The sequence below is a fragment of the Papio anubis genome, chromosome 3 (assembly GCF_008728515.1).
Source record: "Papio anubis isolate 15944 chromosome 3, Panubis1.0, whole genome shotgun sequence".
NCBI classification, from domain to species: Eukaryota; Metazoa; Chordata; class Mammalia; order Primates; family Cercopithecidae; genus Papio; species Papio anubis.
This window is the reverse complement of record NC_044978.1, coordinates 61,719,797-61,734,594: the sequence shown is the minus strand read 5'-3', so window position 1 is coordinate 61,734,594 and position 14,798 is coordinate 61,719,797. Positions and strand designations below refer to the sequence as shown.

General features: G+C 36.0%; 1 protein-coding gene across 2 annotated transcripts in view; it reads left to right on the top strand.

The window, feature by feature from the left end:
- Positions 1-14,597, top strand: part of SLC25A31 (solute carrier family 25 member 31) — a 33,244-nt gene extending 18,647 nt beyond the window's left edge. The window contains exons 3-7 of one of the 2 annotated variants that reach the window (XM_017959038.3): positions 6,153-6,270; positions 8,959-9,113; positions 10,562-10,687; positions 11,488-11,611; positions 13,699-13,813. In XM_017959038.3, the coding sequence (XP_017814527.1) occupies positions 6,153-6,270; positions 8,959-9,113; positions 10,562-10,687; positions 11,488-11,611; positions 13,699-13,706 (531 nt within the window). In that variant the 3' untranslated portion in view covers positions 13,707-13,813. Of the gene's footprint in view, positions 1-6,152; positions 6,271-8,958; positions 9,114-10,561; positions 10,688-11,487; positions 11,612-13,698 lie in introns of both variants that reach the window. The other variant, XM_003899170.5, reaches the window with a different exon arrangement.
- Positions 14,598-14,798: the final 201 nt, after the last annotated feature.

The window sequence follows — 14,798 nt, the reverse complement described above, 5'->3', positions numbered from 1 at the left end:
TTGTGCTAAGATAAACATACAAGTTCAGCTGTCTTTTTGATACAACAATTTCTCTTCCTTTGGATAGATAGCCAGTAATAGGATTGCATAGTAGTTCTATTTTTAGTTATTTGAGATATCTCCATACTGTTTTCCGTGGGGGTTGAACTAATTTACATTCCCACCAACAATGTATAAGCATTCCCTTTTTTGCACAGGACTGACATCTATTATTTTATGACCTTTTAATAGCCTTTTTGACTAGTGTGAGATGGTATCTCATTGTGCTTTTAATATGCATTTATCTGATGATTAGTGTATTAGTCCATTTTCATGCTGCTGATAAAGACATACCTGAGACTGGGAAGAAAAAGAGATTTAATTGGATTTGCAATTCCACATGGCTGTGGAGGCCTCAGAATCATGGCGGGAGGTGAAAGGCACTTTTTAACGTGATGGTGGCAAGAGAAAAATGAGGAGGAAGCAAAAGTGGAAACCCCTGATAAACCCATCAGATCTCATGAGACTTATTTACTATCATGAGAATAGCACAGGAAAGACTGACCCCCATGATTCAGTTACCTCCCCTGGGTCTTTCCCACAACATGTGGGAATTCTGGGAGATAGAATTTGAGATTTCGGTGAGGACACAGCGAAACCGTATCAGTTAATGATGTTGAACATTTTTTCATATTCCTATGTGTTTCATATGTTTGTTGACCAGTTGTATGTCATCTTTTGAGAAATGTCTGTTCATGTCCTTTGCCCATTTTTTAATAGAGCTATTTGGTTTTTTTCTGGTTGATTTATTTAAGTTCCTTATAGATTCTGGATATTAATCCTTTGTCAGGTGAATAGTTTGTACATATTTTCTCCCATTCTGCATGTTGTCTGTTTCCTCCACTGAATGTTGTGCAGAAGCTCTTTAAGTCCCATTTGTCAGTTTTTGTTTTTGTTGCATTTGCCTTTGAGGTCTAAGTCACCAACTCTTTGCCACGGCCAATGTTTAGAATTTTTCCTAGGTTTTTGTCTAGGATTTTTTTTGTTTGAGGTCTTACATTTAATTTTAGTCTTTAATTCATCTTGAATTAATATTTGTATATGGTGAAGGGTAGGGACCCAGTTTCATTCTTCTGCATATGGCTAGCCATTTTTCCCAGCACCATTTGTTGAATAGAGTGTCCTTTTCTCACTGTTTATTATTGTCAACTTTGTCAAAGATCAGTTGATTGTAGGTGTGTGGCCTTGTTTCTGGGTTCTTTATTCGGTTCCATTGGTCTATGTGTCTGTTTTTGTACCAGCACCATGCTGTTTTGGGTACTGTAGCCTTGTAGTATAGTTTGATGTCAGGTAATGTGATGCCTATGGATTTGTTCTTTTTGCTTGGGATTCCTTTGGCAATTCAGTCTCTTTTTTTGGTTCCATGTGAATTTTAGAATGCTTTTTTCTAATTCTTTGAAAACTGATGTTGGTAATTTGATAGGAATTCTGTTGAATCTGTAATTGCTTTGGGCAGTATGGTCATTTTAATGATACTGATTCTTCCAGTACATGAGCATGAAATGTTTCTCCATTTGTTTGTGTCATGTATGATTTCTTCCATCAATGTTTTGTAGTTCTCCTTGTAGGGATCTTTCGCCTCCTTGGTGAAATGTATTCCTATGTGTTTTTTTGTGTATGTGTGTGGCTACTATAAATGGGATTGAGTTCTTGATTTGAGTCTCATCTTGAATGCTATTGGTGTGTAGAAATGCTACTGACTTTTGTACATTGATTCTGTATCCGGAAACTTTACTGAAGTCATTTATCAGGTCTAGAGGTATATTTAGGGTTTGAGAGGTATATCTAGGGTTTCCTTGGTTAAGTTACTCATGTAATTTGACTTCCCGTTTTCCTATTTGGATGCCTTTTATTTCTTTCTCTTGCCTGATTGCTTTGGCTATGACTTTCATCACTATGTTGAATAGAAATGGTGAGAGTTGACATTCTTGTCTAGGAACAAAGTTTTGATAGGGCAAATATTGTATGATTCTACTTAAGTACTTAGTATAGACAAATTCATAGCAACAGAAGGCAGATTATAAATTAACAGGTGGTTAACCTCTGTTAAACTACTGAGAGGGGAGATGGGGAATTAGTGTTTAATGAGTTACAGAGTTCTGTTTAGGATGATGAAATCGTTCTGGAAATAGTGACAAAGTTTAAACAACATTGCAGACATACTTAATGCCATTGAATTGTATACTTAAAATAGTTAAAATGGTAAATCTTGTATATATTTTATCAGTATACAAAAAAGGAACAAACTTTTGATATGTGCACCAACTTTGGGTTTTAAGGTAGAAAAACCCAATCTCAAAGGTTATATGCTGTCTGATTGCTTTTATATAACATTCTTGAAATGATGAAATTATAGTGATGGAAAAAAGAATACTGTTTGCCAGGGGGGAGAAAAGTGGCTGTGATTTTAAGAGTGGCATGAGGGATCCTTCTCGTGGAACTGTTGACCAATTTGAACATGTGACAAAACTGTGTATAACTGAATAAACACACAACTAAGTACATGTTAAACTGACAAAATCTGAATAGGGTAGGCCTTATCATGTCCATTTCTTGTACTACAGATATGCTGGTACACTGGGGATAATTCGTTGAATGATTTATAGTCTCTTTGTATATTACTCCTTATGATACATGTGAATCCAAAATTATCTCAAAATAAAAAGTTTTTTTAAAAATGGTAAGAGAAGCATGTGCCTACTATGTATTGTTTCACTGAATTTTCACTTCACTCTTTGAGGTAGTTATTTTTACGCAAAAGGTACAGATAAGGAGAGTAGGACTCAGAGCTTAAAGCATTTGCTCTGCTAGTTTGTTCCAATCTAACTCCTAGATTCACCTGAGGCGACTAGAATGGATGAGCCTCAGCTGGGCCTGGGCATAAACTGCTCCTCAGCCACCCATTAGCAGCTTTCAGCACAACCCTCAATGGGGAAGACTAGAGCTGTTCCCAGCTCTCTTCCCTGTCCAGACAAGTTGTTTTAAACAACTTTGGTCTCAGGGCATTTGTTGTTTGATGCATCATTGAGTCTTTTCACACAGTATTTGTCAACAATTAAAAATAAATAGGATTATTTTTCCTCAGAACTCTCAGACTTTCATCTTCTTCTCCCTTCCTGATTCTTCTCTGTGCCTCTTCTTTTAGCAATATAATATGCTGGCCGTGGTGGCTCACGCCTTTAATCCTAGCACTTTGGGAGGCCGAGGAGGGCAGATCACAAGGTCAGGAGATCAAGACCATCCTGGTTAACACGGTGAAACCCCGTCTCTACTAAAAATACAAAAAATTAGCCAGGCATGGTGACGGGTGCCTGTAGTCCCAGCTACTCGGGAGGCTGAGGCAGGAGAATGGCATGAACCCGGGAGGCAGAGCTTGCAGTGTGCGCAGATTGCACCACTACGCTCCAGCCTGAGGGAAAGAAAAAAAAACACCAATATAGTAATACTTTAAATTACTAACTTACGACAACCAAAACTCATTTATACTTATATACATACTACCTTTTATGGGTCTGTTTTATTTTCAATCTTACTTGTGGAGGGACAGGTTTTGTTACATAAATGCAGGATCATCACTCAGCATGGGCAGATTCTTACTGCCTTTCTCCCTCTATTTCTATCCTTCTTACCATCACTACATAGATTGACCATACTGTTTATACATGTTGTGCCTGCCCCTGTCGTTTTTTCATAGCTCCCACTTTCTCTATCGGAAGTGTCCTGGTTTGAATGATAAAGTACACGATTATCCACCCCAAAAATCATTGATCTGCCTTCTTTCTTATCAAGAAAGAAAAAAAGATTAAGTAGAACTTAAGGTCTACTTTATAAATCTTTATGCCACATATCTTGTTTGGTTGATGTGCTTGGTTTTCAGAAGCAGAGATTGACTCAGATTACCTCAGGAAAAAGAGGATTTATTGTAATGATACAGTGGCACTTGAATTTCAACTACAGGCACCTCTGTGGACCAAACTATACTCTCATCTTTCTCTCCCAAGTCACCTGGTCTTTCTCTCTACCTGCTTTTCATGTGTATGTTTGCTCTGTTTTCTCATTATTGCCTACTGATGAGTAGATAATGTTCCTAAAATAGAATATTATTTGGCAATAAAAAGGAATGAAGTATTAATATATACTGCTACATGGATGAACCTTGAAAACATTATGCTGAATGAAGGAAACCAGTCACAAAAGAGTGTGTCTTGTGCGATTCCATTTATATGAAATGTCCAAGTAAGCAAATAATTAGAGACAAAAAGTAATTTAATGGTTGCCTAGGACTGAGGGAGGTAGGGAGGATGTGGAGTGACTTGTAACAGGCCTGGGGTTTCTTTTTGGTGGGATGAAAATATTCTAAACTGTGGTGATGGTTGCACAACTCTGTGAATATAGTAATGATTGAATTGTATGCTTTACATAGGTGAATTTTATGATATGTGAATTATACTTAGTATAGCTGTTAAGGGAAAATAATGCTGACCTCAAGAAATTTATAGTCTGGGCTGGGCGTGGTGGCTCACACCTGTTATCCCAGCACTTTGGGAAGCCTAGGTGGGCAGATCACGAAGTCAGGAGATGGAGACCATCCTGGCTAACATGGTGAAACTCCGTCTCTACTAAAAATATATATATAAAAAATTAGTCGGGTGTGGTGGCGGGCACCTGTAATCTCAGCTACTCAGGAGGCTGAGGCAGAAGAATGGTGTGAACCCCGGAGGCGGAGCTTGCAGTGAGCCGAGATCGTGCCACTGCACTCCAGCCTGGGTGACAGAGCAAGAGTCTGTCTCAAAAAAAAAAAAAGAAAAAAAGGAAATTTATAGTCTGTAGGAGTATAAATGTACACAAATAATTATAAATTGAAAGTAGAAAATGGTTGTAAGTGCTATTTAAAAAATAAGAGTCTCTGCAGTGAGCCAAGATTGCCCCACTGTACTCCAGCCTGGGCAACAGAGCAAGACTCCGTCTCAAAAAAAATAAGAGTCTATAACATGTTAATACGTTTTACATATTGGTCATGGGATTCAACTTGAATTCTCTGACAGAGATGAAGTGTTTATGGGAAAAAGATATGATCATATACAGTTTCAATAGATGGGTTGGAGATCAGATATTTCATGAGAGAAGTGGAACTTGAATTAGAGCATGAAGCTGTAACTATTTTTATGTTTAAAAAAGGAAGGTCATTCCAGGACTAGAGAACACTGAGAATTGCAAAGCTGTCTGACACTTTATTGTTAGAAATAAAAGCCAGAAAATAAAACAAGAAATTGAGCGTGACTAGAATATTATTCACTTTAATGTATTTAATGCTTGCAGTGTCCTCATATCCTGGATTTTTCATAACAGCTCCAATTCAGATACTCCTTTCTTCTCCCATAAGCACTAGATGTTGAAAAGCATCTTACTGAGCCTGGGGAGGGCACATTTTAAATGTAGATCAAAAATAATTATACTTGATCAATAGCTCATGTGAACTAGTAGACCAGTGAGGCCAACTTAAATTCCATACAACTACGTTATGATTGATGTCTGCCAATTTCCATGTTGTCATTTGAACAAAATTAAATATATATTTTTGAGCTATTCAAATTTAATTCTATTTAAATTACAAAGTGAAGCTGGGGCATTATGAAGTATTTTAGGTTGGTGCAAAAAGTAACTGCAGTTTTTTGCCATACTACTACTTACTGTACCCTTCCCAGTAAAAGGGCACAACTAAAGCCTCCATATGTGCCTGATATTATAATCATAGCAAGCACTATTATTAAGAATGTATGTAGCTATTAATAAAAAAGAGTATGCGTGTAAAGAGTTGATTATGTGACCTATTTTGCTAATTTGGGCTGCTTTGCTGGAGAACATTAAAATATTCTGGAATTTCAGTATGTCAGCATCTAAACTGTGTCTTCCAGACTGCATGAAACAAAGGCTACGTGGCTGTGAAGAGAAAATATTTTGGATAGCATGGTATGCATTATTATAGATGTTTACTTTATAAAAGTAGCTTATAAATCTGTTGTTTTAACATTTATAAAAACAAGAATTTACCAGGTATCTTAAACAGTTAGATTCTGTGGTTTAATAATCACTTTTAAATTAATATGTTTCAGTTCTGGAGGTGGTTTTTGGCAAACCTGGCTTCTGGTGGAGCTGCTGGAGCAACATCCTTATGTGTAGTATATCCTCTAGATTTTGCCCGAACCCGATTAGGTGTCGATATTGGAAAAGGTATGAGATTTTTAGAAATACTAACTTTTCCCTTCTTTGCATTTGGAACCATGTGTTATTTATTATCATTAATTGTGCTATGATAGTGTTACCAGATAAAGTCTACAAACTTTATTCTCAACCAAATGGTAGAGGCATAGGGCCTAAAGTATACTATTTGCTGCTTTTCCCTTAAAAAAGGGAAGGAGGGAAAGCCTGTTGTAACAAAAAAGTGAGTGTTAAAAACTGCTTATAACTTAGTCCCATTTTTCTTCCTAGAAAACCCTTCCTAGATTTTTTTCCATGCAGTTAGTCCTGTCTCAGCTATGGCTCCTTTCTAGGATAGATGCACAAGTCTCATCCTAGGGAGTCCCTTTGCCTCTATCCTTACTTAAATATCACATCTTCCCTTCTTTGTTATTACACCCTTTTTTTTTTTTTTTTGGAAGAGTATGTTATTTGGTAACTTTTTGAGAAAGAGTGAAAAAAATAAAATAATCTCTTACATATCTAAAAAAAAAAGTATTTGTCTTACCCTCTCAAAACGGGTAAGACATATATAAAAGTCTGAGTTTAAAATTATTTTCCTTCACAATTATGAAAAATTACCCTGACTTCTAGTTTCTGATGTTGCTCTTAAGATACCAATTTGCTTACCCTGGATCCTTTAGTATATGTTTTTTCTTTTTAGTTTCTTTCTATCCCTGATGATCTTATATTTCACAGTAAAATATCTCTATGTGAGTCTTTTTGCAGTGTTTGAGTGTTTGCAGAGATCGCACAACTGGCCCAGTTAAATCTGGAACCTTGTGTTCAGTTCTGTGGGTGGCAGCACAGTAAGTCATTTGGCTGCTCAGGGTGAGGTTGTGGATATTGAGCATCTCCCTGCTCCTTTGCTTTCATCCTGGAAGTAGTAGTTAGTTCCTCTGATTTCTAAGTCTTTCTGAGGTTATTGTGATCAAATGGCTTGCTTCCCAACAATATCTTCCTCTGTAAGAAAATAGGTTCAGGTTTTTCTGCTCTATTTGGTGAGTTGCCACTCCTCCCTATTCTCTCCATCTGGCAAAATTTTGTGGATTTCGTTCTGTCATGTTCTCTTCTTGGCCTATCTGGCTTTAAACCTGTTTTATTTCATTATTGTTAATGTAATAGAGTTTCTTCAGGGTACAGAGATTCATTCAACAAATATTGAGTGCCTTCTGGATTACAGGGTGCCTGCAGATACAGGGTGTGTGTGAGTGTGTATATGTATATATATATGCACACATATTCACACCGCACCCCCCATATAAGACATAGAGCTCACGCCTCGTGTACCTAAGAGTCTAGTGGAGGATACAAGTAATAATAAATGAATAAATGACTAAAATATATTGTCACTTAATGATAAATGCTAGGGAAAAAAGTTAGAAGAGAGTGATACCAATTTTCAATAAGTGATCAGAAAATGTCTCAGAAGGGGTGGCAGTTTGAACAAAAATAAAAATGTGAGTTTCATCTATTTAACTGGAAGTTGAAATTTTATTTTTATTAATAAAGGTAAAATAAATCAATATTATCTTGCTTTAAGTCCCATAGTTTTATTTTCTCTTTCAAATCAGGAGGATTTAGTTTATTTTTAGAAGATTACATTGTACATGTATAATAGTTTTAAAATATTGTCAAGGAATTCTTGGTCAAGGGAAAAGAAAAATAAAACCAGAAAATACTAGAAAAATATGACCCCTTCATATGAAATGTTAACTATCTTAAACTATCCTTACAAGTTTTTAGCTTTATCTTTTTGCTTTTCAACAGTCCCAGAGTTTTTCATTTCTTTTTTTTTTTTTTTTTTTTTTTTTGAAACAGGGTCTCGTTCTGTCACCCAGGCTGAAGTACAGTGGTATGATCTCAGCTCACTACAGCCTCTGCCTCCCAGGTTCAAGCAGTTCTCCTGCCTCAGCCTCTGGGTAGGGATTACAGGCACCCACCACCACACCCGGCTAATTTTTGTATTTTTAGTTGAGACAGGGTTTCACCATCTTGGCCAGGCTGGTCTTGAACTCCTGACCTCATGATCTACCCACCTCGGCCTCCCAGAGTGCTGGGATTACAGATGTGAGCCACAGTGCCCTGTCGAGTTTTTCATTTCTAAGTGTGTGTTTGTTTTGTTTTGTTTTGTTTTAATAGAGACAGGGTCTTACTCTGTTGCCTAGGCTGGAATACAATCATAGCTCAGTGAAACCTCCAACTCCTAGTCTCAAGTGATCACCTAACTCAGCCTCCTGGCTAACATTTTTTTATTTTTTGTAGTGGCAGGGTCTCACTATGTTGCCCAGGCTGGTCTTGAACTCCTGGCCTCAAGCAGTCCTTCTGCCTCGGCCTCCCAAAGTGCTGGAATTACAGGCATGAACCATCTCACCTGGCCCATTTCAAATTATTTTCTGAACTTCAATTAGTAACTTCTGGTAACTTTAATAAAATGCTTTAAGGCAAGTTGTTTGAAGTAAATTGTTTTCATGAGAGATTAATATTTTTCATAATTTCTTTTGAGATATTACTTGAAATCTTGATTATCTGTAAAAGAATGGGAGGATTTTGATTTGTGCCTTCTTTGTTAGATTTGTAAGTGGGAATTTCAGACCATTTAGATCTGTGAAGGTTTATTTTGATTAAAGTGTTTATTGGATATATAATGTTGCTAATAAATTTTAAACGGCTTTATTTTAGGTCCTGAAGAGCGACAATTCAAGGGTTTAGGTGACTGTATTATGAAAATAGCAAAATCAGATGGAATTGCTGGTTTATACCAAGGGTTTGGTGTTTCAGTACAGGGCATCATTGTGTACCGAGCCTCTTATTTTGGAGCTTATGACACAGTTAAGGTAATCTGGGGGCTTTAACTTGGACATATTACATATATGGTTCCCATTTATTTAATTAGTAATGTTTTCAGCAGATATGTTACTTTTAATTATAAAAATAAAAATCAGTGATGAAATAAAGAGAGACATGAAATTCTGCTTAATCATGATTTTGCCATAACCTAATTAAATTATAACTGCAGTGTGGATCTGACTTTAGTTATAAAGCATGTATCTAAGTTTTTGAGATGTTTTCACTATACATCACATTGCAAATGGAAAACATGCTAATTAAGCTTACATCATAATCAAATCATTGGTATATGGAAAGGCATCTTCTAGCAGTTTTTCTGATTTCATATTAACCCTATTATCACTTTTTATATGCAAATAATCAAATGTTGTCATTTTGAGAAGTAGGCAAAGCAAATTAATTAAATAAATGCTACTGTAGCTTGGTTATCTCCTGGATACTGTTAGATTCTGTGTTGTATTCTCCAGGTTGTTCTGAAATTTACCTTTTCATGTCAGATTTTAAGAACACTTCCATGTGGTAGGAAAAAGAAAAATTGTAATAATGGCTACCAATTTTTAGCTATTACTTAGTTCTAGGAATCTTTTTTAAGTACTTTACATCTTAAATCTCAGAAATCACCAGTAAAGAACTTACCCATGTAACCAAAACACTACCTGTTCCCCAAAAACCTATTGAAATAAAAAAAAAAAAAAACAAGAAAATAAAGATATTTCTAGTTGTTTAAAATAAATAATAAAAAATAAAATCCCCCTTTGTTTAAAGATAAATAGCCTAGGAATTGCTAAGTAAATAGCCTAGGAATGGTAAGTAATTTACTTGTTAAAGGCAAGCAAAAAACCCATGTTCTTGATGCCTACATTATAATGCTTCCAAAAGGAAGTAATGAAATCTGGACAGATCAGTTTTTAGTGTATTTTTTAGACTGCTATGTTAATGAAAATTACAGGATCTCATACATTTATTTAATCACAAAAAATGTTATGTGCATACTCTGTCTCTAGTTTTCTTTGTTATCACCTGCAGTAGTGAAATTTAGGAAAGTTTTTCCACTAGCTTAAGGTTTTAAAGCTGCTCATCAAATACGTGTTGATGATTAAAGCAAGCATTTTTTTCACTTTTTTTCAACCCCACAAGGAAGAGCCATGGAAGAACTTCTTTCTTGTCAATGTCTGCTATCTTCCCTAGTTTTATGTGCATTAGTAACAAATTCTTATCATGGCAAATATGCTTTATATTTTTGAAATATACTTTTGAAATATAGTCATGTGTGGCAATCCACTTTTTGTTGATCTGCTACTATTAAATCCAGCTTTTTTATTGCATTTTAAGTATAATTGGACCCTCTTTCATATATTTATAAAAATCCTTTAACTTACGAATTTAAGATATTTTAGAAATTTGGATAGTTACTTGGTACATTTTTCTTTTCTAGGGTTTATTACCAAAGCCAAAGAAAACTCCATTTCTTGTCTCCTTTTTCATTGCTCAAGTTGTGACTACATGCTCTGGAATACTTTCTTATCCCTTTGACACAGTTAGAAGACGTATGATGATGCAGGTATTTTATGTTATTGTTTCTAAGCTTAGTTGAGTTTTTAATATCTCTGATATTTGGGTATAGTCAAATTTAAGAGAAATTTTGGCTGAAAGGCATAGATCATTTGTTTTACTTAGCTAAAATAAATACATGATGTATTCTGTCTTATATTCTTTCCTATCCTAAAATAACCATCAGCCAGCAAAGCTTCTTCCTCACCTACCATCAAAACAGAAATGCCTACTATTCCTGTAGCATATATTGCTTGGAAGGTAGAGGGTTATGGCAGAAATTGGATGAGTATGTCTTTTTTTTTTTTTTTTTTTTTTGAGACGGAGTCTGGCTCTGTTGCCCAGGCTGGAGTGCAGTGGCCGGATCTCAGCTCACTGCAAGCTCCGCCTCCGGGTTTACGCCATTCTCCTGCCTCAGCCTCCCGAGTAGCTGGGACTACAGGCACCCGCCACCTCGCCCGGCTAGTTTTTTTGTGTTTTTTAGTAGAGACGGGGTTTCACCGTGTTAGCCAGTATGGTCTTGATCTCCTGACCTAGTGATCCGCCCGTCTCGGCCTCCCAAAGTGCTGGGATTACAGGCTTGAGCCACCGTGCCCGGCCGAGTATGTCTATCTTAACTGAAATATTATATTAAGTAGAATGAGCCTAGTCATGAGCCATTGAAATATTTCATTGTTTATTGTAATATATTTTTAAGAAAGTAAATAATATTGACTCCAAGGACAAAAACTTGTTTGTAATGGTTTATGTTCTAAATATAAATCCCTAAACCAAATTTTTGATGAATTTGATCTCTATTGTTATTACCAGTTGACCATCCCAAATCTGAAAATCCTAAATCCAGAACACCCCAAAATTCAAAATGTTTTGAGCACCAACATGATGCTCAAGGGAAATGCCCATTGGAGCTTTTCGGATTTCAGATGCTCAGCTGGTAAGTATACAAAGCAAATATTTCAAAATCTGAAAAAATTCAAAAAAATTCTAGTTCCAAGCATTTCAAATAAGGGATACCAACCTGTACTTATTGCATTCATTCATTCAGCAAATATTTGCATGCTTTATCTATGCTACGCTCTGGTGAAAGAAAAAGACAAAATCTGCACCCAAATTCATAGTCTAATATTGAAGACAACAGTTAATGGTTTAAATACAAATGTGTGTAGGTTCCAGGAATACATAGAGGAGGGTTGCCCAGACGCTTAAAATGATCAGACGTGGTCTCTTAGAGAGCTAAATCTCAGTGAGTAGGCTTACTTCAGTCAGTGAGAGAACATTCTAAGCATAGGGGGAAAATCGTACACAGAAATATGGGTTGAGAAGTAGTTCAGTATAGCCAGGTCATAAGTTTTATGAGGGCAAGTGAAAATAATGAGGTCAGAAAACTAGAATTGTAATATTGTGCTTATTATATGCTTTATACTGTCCTAAGAATTCTATACTTTTACTCATTAAATTCTCAAAACACTGAAGTGTAGTTACTATCATTATCCTCATTTTTATTGACTACAGAATGGTCCTGGAAGGACCAGTAAGCAATCTGGCAGGATAAAACTAACCTGTTACTTCATTTCAGGATAATACTTAGTTATTCCATTTATGTCTGTGTGTCTTCTCTTTCTATAGTTAGTTCTAATTTAGCACATTGAGAAACTTTTTAAAATGGAAAATTAATATGCATGTAGACTATGGATTGGGTCAATGGTATTAAATTTCCTGAATTTGATAACTGTACTTTGGATATGTAAGAAAATATCCTAATATTTAGAAAATACGCACTCGAGCCTAATATTTAGAAAATATGCACTCACGCCTGTAATCCCAACACTTTGGGAGGCTGAGGTGGGCGGATCATGAGGTCAGGAGATTGAGACCATCCTGGCTAACATGGTGAAACCGCGTCTTCTATTAAAAATGCAAAAAAATTAGCTGGGCGTGGTGGCAGGTGCCTGTAGTCCCAGCCACTCTGGAGGCTGAGGCAGGAGAATGGTGTGAACCAGGAGGCAGAGCTTGCAGTGAGCTGAGATGGCACCACTGCACTCCAGGCTAGGCAACAGAGCGAGACTCTGTCTCAAAAAAAAAAAAAGGAAAAAAAAGAAAATATGCACTTGAGTGTTTAAGGATAAAGGGCATGATGTCTGCAACCTAATCTCACAATAGTACAGAGAAAAAAAAGTGGGAATATGATGTCTTACATATCTGTGTGTGTGTATTAGTTTGCTAGGGCTGGTATCATCCACAAAAGTGTTTTGCTTAAACAACAAATTTATTTTCTCACAGTTCTGAAGGCTACAAGTCTGAGAGCAACATGTCAGCAGACTTGGTTTCCTCTGAAGACCTCTCTCCTTGTCTTATAAATGGCTATCTTCTTCCTGTGTTTTCACAGGGTTCTTCCTCCTCTGTTCCTCCTTTTTTTTTTTTTTTTTTTTTTTTGAGACAGGGTCTTACCCTGTCGCCCAGGCCAGAGTGCAATGATGTGATCATGGCTCACTGCAACCTTGACTTCCCAGACTCAGGTGATCCTCCCACTTCAGCCTCCCGGGTAGCTGGGACCACAGGCATGTGCCAGCACACCCAGCTAATTTTTTGTATTTTTTGTTGAGATGGCATTTTGCCCCCATATTGCCCAGGGTGGTCTCAAACTCTTGGGCTCAAGCGATCTTCCTGCCTCGGCCTCCCAAAGTGCTGAGATTACAGGCATGAGCCACCATGCGTAGCCCATATGGCATTTTTCTATTTTGCTATTGATTTCTCAGTTGATTGCAGTGTAGTGAGAGGATAAATCGTGGTCTATGTGATGACATCCTTTGACATTTGTTACACCTAATGTATGGTCAGTTTTCAAGTGTGCCTGAAAAGTATGAATGTTCTCTAACCACTAGGGACAGTAGTCATATATGCCTATTAACACAGTGCTACTCAACACAGTATTTATCTTATCTATCCTTAGTGCTAATAGAAGACTATCTTAAGATAAAAGATATTCAGATAATGGAAAACCCTTTGTCTTTCTTTATATAGAGTGGTGAGGCTAAACGGCAATATAAAGGAACCTTAGACTGCTTTGTGAAGATATACCAACATGAGGGAATCAATTCCTTTTTTCGTGGCGCTTTCTCCAATGTTCTTCGTGGTACAGGGGGTGCTTTGGTGTTGGTATTATATGATAAAATTAAAGAATTCTTTCATATCGATATTGGTGGTAGGTAACTGGGAGAGTAAATTAAGAAATACATGGATTTAACTTGTTTAACATACAAATTACATAGCTGCCATTTGCATACATTTTGATAGTGTGTTGTTATTGTCTGTATTTTGTTAAAGTGTTAGTTCTGCATTAAAGCATATATTTTTTCAAGGATTTAAATACTAAAAATCAGATAAATGTGGATTTTCTTCCCACTTAGACTCAAACACATTTTAGTGTGATATTTCATTTATTATAGGTAGTATATTTTGTTAGTTTAAAATTCTTTTTATGATTAAAAATTAAAACGTATAATGCTGAAATCTAAGAAATGAAAGTATCTTCTTTTAAATTGCTATTCATTTAGTATACCTGTTTTCCCATCTTTTAAAGTCATATGGTATGACATATTTCTTAAAAGCTTATCAATAGATGTCATCATATCTCTAGGCACAAATAAGCTTTGTTCTATATCTCTTCTAAGACAGCTGTTATTACTATGTACAATATTTATAGTATCAGCCTTTGATTATAGATGTGATCATTTAAAATTTGATAATGACTTTAGTGACATTATAAAACTGAAACTGGAAAATAAAAATGGCTTATCTGCTAATGTTTATCTTTAAAATAAAATCTTGCTAGTGTGAATATATCTTAGAACAAAAAATATCCTCTTGAAAATTAGTTTGTATATTTTGTTGACAATAAAGGAAGTTTAAAACTGTTAAAATATTTTTTTCCCTGACTCTGACTTTATTAGTAAGCAGAGTATAGCAAAATTTTTGTCAGAACTGGCTTAACTAAAGAGAAAGGTATTTCTCAATGGATAGATATAAACAGCATTCCAAGGTTTTGTACGGGAGTTTGTCTTGTTTTTCAGAGCTGTTGTAGAATACAGTATGTTTGAAATCCCCAAGTTTTTTATGTTCTA